Source organism: Rhineura floridana, chromosome 4 (genome assembly GCF_030035675.1).
Source record: "Rhineura floridana isolate rRhiFlo1 chromosome 4, rRhiFlo1.hap2, whole genome shotgun sequence".
Taxonomy (NCBI): domain Eukaryota; kingdom Metazoa; phylum Chordata; class Lepidosauria; order Squamata; family Rhineuridae; genus Rhineura; species Rhineura floridana.
In genome coordinates, this window is record NC_084483.1 from 85,498,630 (window position 1) to 85,512,842 (window position 14,213).

General features: G+C 41.4%; 1 protein-coding gene across 9 annotated transcripts in view; it reads left to right on the forward strand.

Moving 5' to 3' along the window:
• The window catches only part of ARMC2 (armadillo repeat containing 2), a 98,306-nt gene that overhangs the window by 39,535 nt on the left and 44,558 nt on the right, over positions 1-14,213 (forward strand). For 7 of the 9 annotated variants that reach the window (XM_061623558.1, XM_061623557.1, XM_061623560.1 and 4 more), the window contains exons 11-15: positions 1,506-1,651; positions 4,414-4,513; positions 9,674-9,986; positions 12,406-12,528; positions 13,461-13,574. In XM_061623558.1, the coding sequence (XP_061479542.1) occupies positions 1,506-1,651; positions 4,414-4,513; positions 9,674-9,986; positions 12,406-12,528; positions 13,461-13,574 (796 nt within the window). The remainder of the gene's footprint in view (positions 1-1,505; positions 1,652-4,413; positions 4,514-9,673; positions 9,987-12,405; positions 12,529-13,460; positions 13,575-14,213) is intronic. The other 2 variants (XM_061623554.1, XM_061623555.1) reach the window with 2 other exon arrangements.

The following is a 14,213-nucleotide window of genomic DNA, read 5'->3' on the forward strand; positions in this document are numbered from 1 at the left end:
CAATTCAAAGTTCTGGTTTTAACCTATAAAGCCTGATGTGGCTTAAGACCCCACTACCTCAAGAACTGCCTGTTCCCATATGAGCTAACCCAAACTCCCCATTCTTCATCTGAGGCTCTTTCTCCATCTGCCTTCTCTGAAGGAGATAAAGAGGGTGGTGACACGAGAATGGGCCTTCTCAGTGGTGGCTCCCTGTTTATGGAATGCTTTCCCCAGGGAGGCATGTTTGGCGCCATCACTATCTGTTTTTAGGCACCAGGCAAAAACATTTTTGTTCTCCCAGGCATTTGGACCTTCATTTTCTGCTTATTTTTAGTGGGATGGGGTTGTGTTTTATCTGTTCTTTTAAATATATTATTTGTGTATTTTAGTTTGTTTTTACCCTTGCGTTTTGTGTTTGTTTTTGTAAGGCGCGTTGAGTTTCACCTTTTTGAAAGAAAAGCTGCATGGTGGTGATGATGTTAATAATAACCAATTCATTCACCTGTCTCATGATCAGTAATCTTGTCTTGACAGGCCTACCTGTTGTTTGTATGTATATTCCTCTTTTCAAATGCTCTGAAGTACATGAAAGTTAAAATAGAAAAATTTAAGTAGCATCAACATGTAACAACATTTTGGAGCCAAAAATTAACACAGCCATAGATTTCAGTCACTTACAGACCAGAGGTCTTTCTAAAACAAAAACTTCTGAAAGGGATTGATTGAGTCTTATGCAGTGTACTCTGATTTGAGAACGATCTGTTAATGGGGAAAAAGCTTTACTACTGATAGAAACCAATATCTACTTCTGATGGTGTGGCACCCATACGAAAGTCTCATCACTTGATCTCAAGGTATGGGGAGGTACATACAGAAAAAGATATGATGGATCCAGGCCATATAGGGTTTTAAAGGTTGAGAACTACTGCAAAACACTGTCCTTTACTCCCAATCCACAAACTCAGTCAAGAAGGCTACCAAGGTTGATGGTACTGAAAGTGGATTGCACTTCTTCAGTCTCTCTTCTGGTGAAGTTAGTCTCAGCCCCAAGCCGTGGTCAGAAGCCAGAATGAAATGGGTTTAGGTAATTTGGTTTCATCCAGGAGCATCTGGCTATTGTTTGCTCTAGTACTTTGGCTGAAAAAGGAAAGATAAGCGCAAGCACAAACAGCAGCAGTTCCCTGCCTAGCTGTGAAGAGACAGGACAGGCCAAAAGGCAGACGGAGAAACAAGCAGATTCACTTGTCTCCAAGGAAGAAACAAGATATTATTGTCTGCTTTTAGAATAAAGAGAGAAATGTGGCCTGTACTGTCCTCTATCCTGTTTTTTTAAAATTAAGCCTGTATCATTGGTTCATATCCAGACCTTAAATAATCCATACTATTTTCTACATGTCTGCAAAATTTCATAGAGCTGCCATCAGAGGAGGCTTAGACTAGATCTGACCTTGTTAAATTTTCAGAAGACTCTGGGACTCATAATAATGTGATGATTTATTCATGTTTAAATATATTTTTGCCAGCTCACTGCCACTTTACGAAATTTGGTTGACTTGCCACAGTCGAGGTGCAAACTCATGGACTCTGAAGCAATTCCAGATCTTTGTCTAATGTTGGAGAAACGTATGAATGACAAGGATATATGTACCAATGTGGCCAGAATATTCAGGTAATTTCCTTTTTTTAATTCCAAGGGTTTTACCATGAAGCATATATTTTCAGCCGCAGTGCTTCTTTTTTGTCTTTAAAAAAAGAGAGATGCCAGTACTCATATCTTGATAAAAGATGGTGAGTACCATCACAAAAAAAGCACTGTTCAGTGGCCACTTCTTTGTCACTAGCCCTGTAGAGATGCTGATTTATTTTCTGTTTTAAACATTTGGTACTAACCATCTTGTGTACATGTTCATCATTAAACCTTGAAATATTATTGTGGATCTTGTATCAATGGGAAAACATTATTCTTTACAGTCTAAACTATATATGACTATGCACATCACAAGATGCACAGAAATAGCCATGACCATACTGTGGTCCATAAGTACTGTAGTCAAGTTGTGTGTAGTTAGGTAATTTTAGACTTTGTATTTAATGATCCTTATGGTGCCTGTTCTTTCTTTAGATTTTAAAATGTGGTAAGCCAACCCTCCTGAGTTTGGGGGCCCTCCTCATTTCACTGAGAGGGGCCCTGGACTGTTTCTCCAAAGTCCTGACCTGATGGCACCACTGCTTGCATTTGCCTTGCATAGCCTAAAATAGGACCCAGCTGCACACCCAGCCTATGAAATAACAAACTGTTATCTGCAGAATGAATATTTTTCTTCTCCTCAAGTCATATGTCGTTCATAACTAAAACTCTGTTAGGTCTCTTCTTTGTGTAGGAGTGACCTGCATTGCTAAGCCCAAGAGCCCCATGCAACAATCATAGAATCATAGGATCATAGAGTTGGAAGGGGCCTTGTAGGCCATCGAGTCCAACCCCCTGCTCACAGCAGGAAATCCACAGCTGGAGCATCTCCCGCAGATAGCTGTCCAGCCTCTGCTTGAAGACATCCAGCGAAGGGGATCCCACCACCTCCCTAGGCAGTCGGTTCCATTGCCGAACTGCCCTTACTGTCAAGAAGTTCCTTCTAATGTCCAATCTGAATCTACGCTCCTGCAACTTAAAACCATTAGACCTAGTCCTACCCTCTGGGGCAGCAGTGAACAAATCTGTACCCTCCTCTATGTGACTGCCCTTCAGGTACTTAAAGAGTGCAATCATGTCACCCCCTCAGCCTTCTCTTCACCAGACTGAACATGCCAAGTTCCTTCAACCTTTCCTCATAAGACTTGTTCTCCATACCGGCTATCATCCTCGTCGCCCTCTTCTGAACCCGCTCTAACTTCTCTATATCTTTCTTAAAATGAGGCTCCCAGAACTGAACGCAGTATTCCAGATGAGGCCTGACCAATGCAGAATATAGTGGGACTATTACTTCCCTCGACCTGGAAACTATAGCTCTGTTTATGCAGCCCAAAACCGCGTTTGCTTTTTTTGCCGCAGCATCACACTGCTGGGTCATATTCAACTTGCGATCCACTACAATTCCAAGGTCCTTCTCACACGCACTACTGCTAAGCCGGGTATTTCTCATCCTGTACCCGTGCATTTTGTTTTTGTGGCCTAAATGCAGAATCCTGCATTTGTCTTTATTGTATTTCATTTTATTAATTTCAGCCCAATTTCCTAGTCTATCCAGGTCCCTTTGGATTTTATTCCTGTCTTCCATTGTGTTAGCTATCCCTCCCAGTTTCGTATCATCCACAAACTTCATAAGGCTTCCCTCCACCCCGTCATGAAAAGAACCTCTGTAGCAACTAAGCAAGGAAGTGCTTCATTTGCCCAGAAGAGTTCCTAGGTTCAATCTTTGGCATAATCATTTAAGAAAGGATGTCAACAAATCAAGGAAAGACCTCTGTCTCAAATCACCCAGAGTAACTGTTAGTGAGAGGAGGCAGTACAGAAATACAGCTCAGTAGCCTGACTGGTCCTTATAACCTTCAAATAAGAACCCTAAACCTTGCCACCTCTGTTTCTCCCCACCCTCGCTACCATTGCTGCAGTTTCTTTGTCATCTATCTCTTCTTAAAAGTCTCTACAGCAACTTCCACTGCGGGAACATACCAAACCGACAATTTCTTCTCTCTCTCTCTCTCTCTCTCTCTCACTCACTCACTCACTCACTCACTCTCACACTCTCACACTCACTCTCACACTCACACAGACACACCCCTCTCTCCTTCCATATCTTCTTCCCTCCTTCCCACAATCCAGCCTATGAATGTTGGAGAGCTGACCTATAGGGCCTTAAGCAGGTGGTTGGTTAAATGTCAACTTTAATATTCAATCTTTAAGAGGGCTGTTTTCTGACTTCACTTCCAGTTTGATTCTCTCTCATTGGTTTGAGGTATTTGCAAATTTCTGCTTTCTTTGTAAAGAATCCTGGCTTCAGCATCCTCTCTGGGTCCCAAGGAGGCAATGGTTTTCTTGTCATCATCCACTTTATTTGAAGATCTTTATCAACTAAGTCCTACTCATAGTAGACCCACTGAAATTAATGAACCTAAGTTAGTCATGTCTATTAACTTAAATGCGTCTACTAGTATTAGCACTGAATACCACCCTCAGATTCAGCTTACAATTGTCATTATCCCATGTAACAGAATTCGCCATTCATTCATAACAGTTGACAGTCACTCTTATATAACCCTTATCTTTCCTGCAGGACCAGAATACTGGCATTATAGTATTCTGTAATTCATTTAGTATTTAGTATACACTGAAGAATATTTTAAAATAGAACAAAAGACTTGGCTTGGGCAAGGGGAGGGAATTCAAAGAGGAAAAGTTATCCTACTCATGTGTGTTATTTTTTTTTAAACATACAGCAAACTTTCTTCCTTCAATGACTGCTGTACAGCTTTGGCAGGTTGCTCCAGATGTTATGTCTTATTTTTAGCCCTGCTAAACAAACACCCAAAGAAGCAGGTCAGTTTTTTCATCTGCTTTTTATATTTTAATCCTCTGATGTGTCTGTGGTGTCATATGTGTCTAAGCCCATTTTCAGTGACCTACTTTTATGTGCATTTACAAGATAGAAATTTTAAATGGTTGACAGCATTTCTAAGTAGTAAGTTATTGATATAGAGTCAACTTAGATTAACAGTTCTGAGCAATACAAACCAGATACAGTTGATTAACTCGCCTCTTCTTAGCATACAGATAACTTGTTTTGGAATGTTGGTGTTTTTCCCTAGAAGACTTCATTATCAGAATGGCCAACGTTTATTTCTGAATACCAGCAAGCCTGCAGGAAAGTTGCCACACAGGAGCGGAATAGTGCTACAGTGGCTGGTTGGCAACAGTGCACAGCACAAAACTTTCAAGACTTAGAAATATTTCACAAGCTTTACACTTGCTTTAAAGAATAAGCGATCTGATACTATTCATGTTTACTCAGAGATAAATCTCACTGGATTCAGGTTGGACATACCCACGTAATTGTGCATTACAGCCTTAGACTGTGATTATAAGAATACTTACTTGGAGGTAAATTCCACTGAAAACAGGCCTTCCATAATTATTAACATAATATACCATTTCCTTTGTCTCACAAATCTGTCAGAAATGTTGAGAGGATAAAAATTGGTGTATAGTACTAGGAATTTTTTAAAGGTTTTGGCCGGAATCCTTTGATCTCTAATGCCTGGATGATTTTATTTTTCGTTGTTGGTCAGTTGCCTGCCTTCCTAAAAAATACAGTATTTATTTATTTATTTATTTTTAAAACTTATATACCGCCCGACTAGCAATAGCTCTCTGGGCGGTGAACATAGATACAATAAAATACAATATAATACAAAACATCAGTCTAAAATCAAATTTCACAATCTAAAAACAGCAAAGGCTAAAATCAAATTACAAGCATTACAATCATTAACAAAAAATTAAAATGCCTCGGAGTAGAGAAAGGTTTTAACCTGGCGCCGAAAGGATGATAGTGTCGGCGCCAGGTGAACCTCCTCGGGGAGACTATTCCATAGTTCGGGGGCCACCACTGAGAAGGCCCTTGATCTTGTCACTGCCCTCCGGGCCTCCCTATGAGTCGGGACCCGGAGGAGGGCCTTCGTAGCAGACCGTAGTGTACGAGCCGGTTCATAGCGGGAGAGGCGTTCCGACAGATATTGAGGTCCCGCGCCGTATAAGGCTTTATAGGTTAATACCAACACTTTGAATTTGGCCCGGAAGCGTATTGGAAGCCAGTGCAAGCGGGCCAAAACAGGTGTTATATGGTCAGACCGCTTCGTTCTTGTTAGCAGTCTGGTCGCCGCATTTTGCACCAGCTGTAGCTTCCGAACCGTCTTCAGAGGTAGCCCTACGTAGAGCGCATTACAGTAATCCAAACGTGAGGTTACCAGAGCATGTACTACTGATGTAAGATCCTCCTTACTCAGGTAGGGACGTAGCTGGGCTACCAATCGAAGTTGGTAGAACGCATTCCGTGCCACAGAGGCTACATGAGCCTCAAGTGACAGGGAAGAGTCTAGAACGACTCCCAGACTACGAACCTGTTCCTTTAGGGGGAGTGTAACCCCATCCAGGACAGGATATATATCCACCATCTGATTGGAAAAACCATCCACCAACAGCATCTCAGTCTTATCAGGATTGAGTCTCAGTTTGTTAGTTCTCATCCAGTCCATTGTCGCGTCCAGGCAACGGTTCAGCACATTGACCGCCTCACCTGAGGAAGATGAAAAGGAGAAGTAGAGCTGTGTGTCATCAGCATACTGGTGACAACGCACTCCAAAACTCCTGATGACCGCACCCAACGGCTTCATATAGATGTTAAAAAGCATGGGAGACAAAACCGAACCCTGCGGGACCCCACATTGGAGTACCCACGGTGTCGAGCAATGTTCCCCAAGCACTATCTTCTGGAGACGGCCCGCCAAGTAGGAGCGGAACCACTGCCACGCAGTGCCTCCAACTCCCAACTCCGCAAGCCTCTCCAGAAGGATACCATGGTCGATGGTATCAAAAGCCGCTGAGAGGTCAAGGAGAATCAACAGAGTTACACTCCCTCTGTCTCTCTCCCAACATAGATCATCAAACAGGGCGACCAAGGCCGTCTCAGTGCCGAAACCGGGCCTGAAGCCCGATTGAAATGGATCTAGATAATCGGTTTCATCCAATAGAGCCTGGAGCTGGTCAGCAACCACTCGTTCCAAGATCTTGCCGAGATATGGAACATTTGCCACTGGTCTGTAGCTGCTGAAATCCTCTGGGTCCAGGGAAGGCTTTTTCAGGAGTGGTCTCACTGCTGCCTCCTTCAGACAGCCAGGGACCACTCCCTCTCGCAAGGAGGCATTTATCACTTCCCTGGCCTAGCCAACTGTTCCCTCCTTGCCAGTTTTTATTAGCCAAGAGGGGCAAGGATCTAGTACCGAAGTGGTTGCACGTACCTGTCCAAGCACCTTGTCCACGTCCTCGAACTGAACCGACTGAAACTCATCCAACAAAACATGATAAGACTGTGCACCAGACACCTCACTAGGGTTAACTGCTATAAAATGAGAGTCTAGGTCCCGACGAATGCGTAAGATCTTATACTGGAAGTGCTCAGCAAACTCATTGCAGCGGGCCACCGAAGTATCTACAGTGTCCTGAAGGCCTAGATGGAGTAGCCCTCAGACAACTCTAAAAAGCTCCGCTGGGCGGGAGAGAGATGCCTTAATAGTGGCGGCGAAATATTACAGTAGCAGAGGCTAATGGTCTTTCTTCACAGTGATGAGATGTTACTCAAGAATGAAAATAGTATGACCAACGAGACCAAAATTATGTATAAACAGCTAAATTGTGATATGTTACTTTGTTTTAATCCCCAATGGCTTCAACTGAATTTATTTCCAAGTAAATGAGCTTGACTTCAAACACCTCCTTTTACATCTTCATTATGAATTGCTTTAGAAATGAAAAGTTATCATGCTAAATGGTAAGACATTTCCTCAAATCTATATACATTTCCAAGAGGATCTCTGAAGTGACTGAGCCAAAAACAGCCACAGTGGGTCACCCTTTCCCTTTGGTAATGTGGCTGGTACTAGGCTGGGCTCTTCAGTGTTATAAGAATGTTTACATAGAAGGAAGCTATCTGAAATCATTGGGAATGCTTTCAAGGGAAATAGATTGAGAAAGAAGGCATAAATGTTTTCGGTTTAATATACATGTAGAGATTCTCAAAATCAGTTATAATAGAGATATATAGAAATTACATGCTCTTGAGATACATATAGGAGAACATGTAGTTTCTATCCTTTGAAATAAGTCTCAACTATTCTTCCCAGCTTGTGCTGTTTGCTCATCTGTTTCAGATTTAATGACTGACAGTTACTGTATTTAATGATTCAGAGGTAACTTTCTTCCATTAAAGTTCGCTCTTCTTTATTGAGCCTGAATCACAGATTTTAAACTATGGCTTTTCCAGTCAAATCAGAGTAATTAGGCATGTCTCTAATTTCAGCATTCATAAACGTGTGCTGGGTTTTCTTTTGTTCTTCAAGACTGCTCCTCAACATTATACAGTAGGGCCCCGCTCATACAGCGGGTTATGTTCCGGACCCCCGCTGTAAAGCGAAAACCGCTGTAAAGTGGATCCCATTGACTTACATTGACCAAAATGGCGCCTGGTGGCAAAAAAACACCGTAAAAGCGGAATAAGCGCTGTAAAGCGGGGCCTTTCTACAATTCACAACTGCTGTATTAGCGGAATGCTGTAAAGCGAAGTGCTGTAAAATGGGGCCCTACTGTATGGGATTATATGGAATTTCAGTGTGGCTAGTGCTAACTAATTTTGAGGAAATCAGCAGGCATGATCCAGGCAATATTAGAAAATTCACGTCTTGATTTCAGAAGGAAAGTTAAGCATATGTTTAATCTTTCCCATTTAAATTGATGAGACTTCAAGGTGCTTAACTTTAGCTGGATTGTGTCTAGTTTGCCTTGTTTATGTATAGCATGCAAAACCCTTCAAGAGCCAGAAATTTTCTGAATAACAGCCAAAATATAGTTATTAATTAAAATCTCACTAGAGAATTGCAAGGCTCATGACACCAATTGAGGGACTGTTGAGGACAAGGTTCTGCCTAAAATGACTTCAAATATTAGAATTTACTTTTGATGAAATAGTTCTAACTCTGCTTTTTTTTACAGTAGCCTCCCACAAGGAATATGTTTGCTATAGGTTGAATAATGCAAGTATTTATTTTTCTTGTCTTGCAAGAAACATGTCACTTTCCATCGCTTTCTAGTCTCTGCTCTGGAATATACACAATCCTGAAATTTGCACCACTAGTGAAATGCCAGACTTACTATTAGTAATTTTCTGTGAGTGTATATGATCTAATAGTAAAAGTTCACCCTATCCCACCCTTTTCGTTACATCCCTGCATGGCATAGAAAATTGCATTGAAAGTGAACTGCTGGGATATCTGACTGTCCTGCATAACAGCATAGACCAATGAATGCAACGGATAATTACTTCAACACACTGTGCCCAACAGTACCATTGAAGTCTATATTCAACCCCAAATCACCCATGGCGATTGGTCCTTACTTTAATCTTTTTGTAATTGTCCTGAGAATTAAGTGAGTCCAACCCCCTGCTCAATGCAGGAATCCAAATTAAAGAGGATTAGACAAATTCATGGAGGATAAGGGTATCAAAGGCTACTAGCCATGATGGTTATGCTCTGCCTCCAATTGGAGGCAGTGTGCTTCTGAATACCAGTTGTTGGAAACAGCGGGGGGGGGGGAAGTACTCTTGTGCTTGGGTCCTGCTTGCAGGCTTCCCATGGGTAACTGGTTGGCCACTGTGAGAACAGGATGCCAGACTAGATGGACCACTGGCCTGATCCAGGAGGCTGTTCTTACATTCTATTTTGAAAATATCACTGGGCATTCTTGGGTTCTCTGAGGTATTTTATTCTCAAACACAAGACATGAGGTGGAAGAAAGATAATTTTATGGTATGTGGTATGTTCTTTCATTTTAAAATACAACAGATTTTAACCAAAGATATTTTCTTCCCATAAGCCATTGTCTGCTTTTATTTGCAGCAGGGCTGTTTGCTTTTTTTTTTAATTCCAGGATTTAGTCATCCGTATCATTTTCATTCTTGGCAATTTAACAGCAAAGAACAATCAGGCCCGGGAACAGTTTTTTGAGATGCAAGGAAGCATTAATACCCTGATAGCATTATTCCAGACTAATTGTGAAGCTGACTCAAATAGTAAACTGTGGAAAGGTGATGGCAAATTAAAAAATCTCAAGCATCCGTCTGAAGCAGAAGATGTCCTCATCAAACTTATAAGAGTGATTGCCAATTTGTCCATCCATCCTAGTGTCGGTGCAAGTCTAGCAACTAACCATCATATTGTGACGTTCCTTATTACAGTTCTAGGTAAGAACTGCTTTCTTATTTATCATCTGTAGAGGAGGAAACTTTTTTACTTAATTTTCCCATGCTGAAATAACTGAAATCAGTTGGCTAACAATACTGTAGAACTGCGTGCATCTCCAAGATTCCTCTAGTATTCTCCCCACTCCTCCAAAAGCCATATTTACCATCGTCATCCCTATCTGCAAACATGTCCCCTGTTCCAATTGCGATAGACCAACAACTTGCCCTCCCATCTCCTGTAAGCCAAAGGGCACCCACCCTCTTGTAGTGATTATAAGTTGTTTTAAATTGTTTTAAGGTTGTGTTTTAAATTGTTGTAAATTGTTGTAAATTGTGGGACCTCAGGGTGAAGGTATTATTATTATTGGAAAAACAATACTGAAACTAGAGGGGAGATGATGTACTTTCTAGTTATATGACCATGAAACCTTATGTTCAATGGAGTTTAGTTCTAGATCATTGTGTGTAGAATTTCAGTAGGTTTGTCTATAGTACAGTGTTGGGAATATAAAGGGCATACATCATAAAAATATAATAATACTACTTAATAATGTTTGCATAGCACACTCAAGCTTTCACAGTGCTTCATACATACATTATTTAGTTGTAATCCTTACAACAACTTTCATTGCAGATGGGGTAACTGAGGCTGAGAGAGAGTTGCTTGCTTATTAAGACCAGTGATAATGAGTTCATGGTGAGACTTGAATGTGGGCTGCTCAGTATGCCTTCAGCCTCTTGGACCACTATGCTACATCAGCTGTCTGGTATTGATGTGAAGCAGACTTACTGGGGCTGCATTCTATGATGATGCTCTCAGCTTTAATGTATATAGAATCATAGAGTTGGAAGGGGCCTTGTAGGCCATCAAGTCCAACCCCCTGCTCACAGCAGGAAATCCACAGCTGGAGCATCTCCCGCAGATAGCTGTCCAGCCTCTGCTTGAAGACATCCAGTGAAGGGGATCCCACCACCTCCCTAGGCAGTCGGTTCCATTGCCGAACTGCCCTTACTGTCAAGAAGTTCCTTCTAATGTCCAATCTGAATCTACGCTCCTGCAACTTAAAACCATTAGACCTAGTCCTACCCTCTGGGGCAGCAGAGAACAAATCTGTACCCTCCTCTATGTGACAGCCCTTCAGGTACTTAAAGAGTGCAATCATGTCACCCCTCAGCCTTCTCTTCACCAGACTGAACATGCCAAGTTCCTTCAACCTTTCCTCATAAGACTTGTTCTCCATACCGGCTATCATCCTCGTCGCCCTCTTCTGAACCCGCTCTAACTTCTCTATATCTTTCTTAAAATGAGGCTCCCAGAACTGAACGCAGTATTCCAGATGAGGCCTGACCAATGCAGAATATAGTGGGACTATTACTTCCCTCGACCTGGAAACTATAGCTCTGTTTATGCCTTTTTTGCCGCAGCATCACACTGCTGGGTCATGTTCAACTTGCAATCCACTACAATTCCAAGGTCCTTCTCACACGCACTACTGCTAAGCCGGGTATTTCTCATCCTGTACCTGTGCGTTTTGTTTTTGTGGCCTAAATGCAGAATCTTGCATTTGTCTTTATTGAATGTCATTTTATTAATTTCAGCCCAATTTTCTAGTCTATCCAGGTCCCTTTGGATTTTATTCCTGTCTTCCATTGTGTTAGCTATCCCTCCCAGTTTCGTATCATCCGCAAACTTCATAAGGCTTCCCTCCACCCCGTCATCTAAGTCATTGATAAAAATGTTGAAGAGTATCGGCCCCAGGACAGAACCCTGTGGCATTCCACTCGAAACCTCCTTCCAGTCCGAAGCAGAGCCACCGACGACCACTCTTTGAGTACGGTTTTCCAACCAGTTGTGAATCCACCTGACAGTATTTCCATCTAGTCCGCATTTGACCAGTTTGGTAATCAAAAGGTCGTGGGGGACTTTGTCAAATGCTTTGCTGAAATCTAGATAGATGACATCTACAGCATTTCCACCATCTACTAAGCTAGTGACCCGATCAAAAAAAGAGATGAGATTATACATTTGAGAGTCCATTTAGACCAACAGGAATAATCAAGTGATCTGCAATTATAAGTAAGGATTGGCACTGACGTGTCTGGAAAGCCTCTCTTCTGAAAATTTTCCCAAGTGAAGGACTTATATTTCAGCAAGGAGAACGGGCACATGTGAACACTTTGTGCGGAAAAGATATGATTGCAGTAGAGTTCTGGAATGGCCCAAACTGATGAGATTGAATTTAAGAACATAATTTTGCAGAAATATTGTCCATTTTCGGTACAATAGTCAATTGTGTGGCTTTCTTTTATGTAGTCTTTGGAATGTTCTGTGCTACAATCACGGAAGCTGTGATAAACTTCAAATCAAATTGTCAAGTGTCTTGAAAAAAGGCTTATGTCTTTCTTTCTAAATCAACAGAATACAAATCAGTTGATGAATGTGAAGAGCTGGTTATTAATGCCACAGCAACAATCAGCAATTTATCCTTCTACAAAGTGAAGAATTCTGTAATCGAGGAGAAGAAATTATATATTGCAGAATGTAAGGATTTTTAAAAACCAATTATTTTCTCATATTTGTGTTGTATAATAGAGGCTACAATTTCCTCTGAATATTAAGCAACCGAGTGAGAAATAGCACTGACATCAACTAACTGTTATCTGCCTCCTCAGTTTTCAAACTATTCTGTAACGGTTGGTAAAGCTGATCCCATTGGCATGATTGTTGTGGTGGCTGATTTTTTAATTATTTCCATTGTATTATAAAATTATAAATGTGAAATACACTGTGTGCAAACTGGTTGGGCTGTGGAACACCAGGTTAACTTCTTTACTGAATAGTATTATGTGTCTTCAGCAGTTGCAACTTTGCTCAGGCCAAAGGTGGCTGATGAGTTCTTTCCTTTTTTTTAGATGAAAATCTATGATGTCACATAGAAAACTGAAGTATTAGGCTTCAAAACATTGGATGAGAAGCCATTAACAGGAATCTCGACATATTCTACTTCTAGCCTTAGAATATTACCTTGAATTTATCTCATTGGGTAGCTTTTTGGATTTGTAGTTACAGGAGAACTAGAAATTATTTTAGAGTAGTGACACATCTCAGTAAGTGAAACTGAGGGGGAAGGTGGGGAAGAGAGAAGACTGAAGAGGAGAGAGGAAGAAATATCAGAACAATAGGCCAAATGTGAAATGTATGTATTTTGCTCCACCATGGCAGGGTACATAGATCTGTTTAAATAAGATCAAAAAGGTATGGGAAAGTGTGGTGTCTGATCAAAAGAGCTGGTTTCAGTGAGCTTCCTCGAAGGGCACATAGTTTCCAGCAGACCTCTCCAGGCAGTGCTGTTTCTTACCTCCATTCCCCTAAACAATTGCAAATTTGCTTTCATCACTTACCTGTAACACAAAGCTGACTGAATTCTTGAACTATGCTGATTGCATCTTTCCCACTTTTCTACTAACCAACAGTGCTTTTAAAGCTGTTAATGAGCAGTAATATGGATGGAATCCTGGAAGCTATTCGAGTCTTTGGTAATCTTTCCAAGTACCATGAAATCTGTGACTTCATTATGCAGGGAAAGGGTGAGCTTCTATCCCATTATATCAAGCTATATAAATTAATAGCAGTTACATGACCACTAAGTGTTGCCTATTCATTTTCATTTTAAATGGTCTCAGCACTATGCACAACAAGAGAACCATTTGAAAGTATATGGACTACAGCAGGTGTTGGGAACCTTTGGCCCTCTAGATGTTGCTGAAGTAGAACTCGTATCATCCCCGGCCATTGACAATGCTTGCTGGTGCTGATGCAAGCTGTAGTTCAGCAACATCTGGAGGATCAAAGGTTCCCCCCACCAGGACTAGAGCCATAAGAGGGGAAACAGTTTTCAGATAGGTTGCTCATATACTTCAGAATTCAGATCTAAGGCCTTCTCTGCTTTTGCTTTCTAAGCCTGGCAAGCTTCTTTATGACATCAGAGCAGGTGGTTTTTGTTGGAGAATGTTGAGTTAAGAGCAACTCAACTTGTTCTGAAAGGGTTAAGAGGGAGATAGAAGTTAGGACCTCTAGGTGTTTAGGCTATGTCTGCCTTTTACCTCTGCTGACTCACCTTTCTTGTCTGTAAGATGATACCCTAAGGTTGCTGACCATGATATCCAGTCTCTCTCCTTTCTCTTTGTTCTCTTGGGAGAAAGGAGACATCTTTCTCCTCTCTCCTC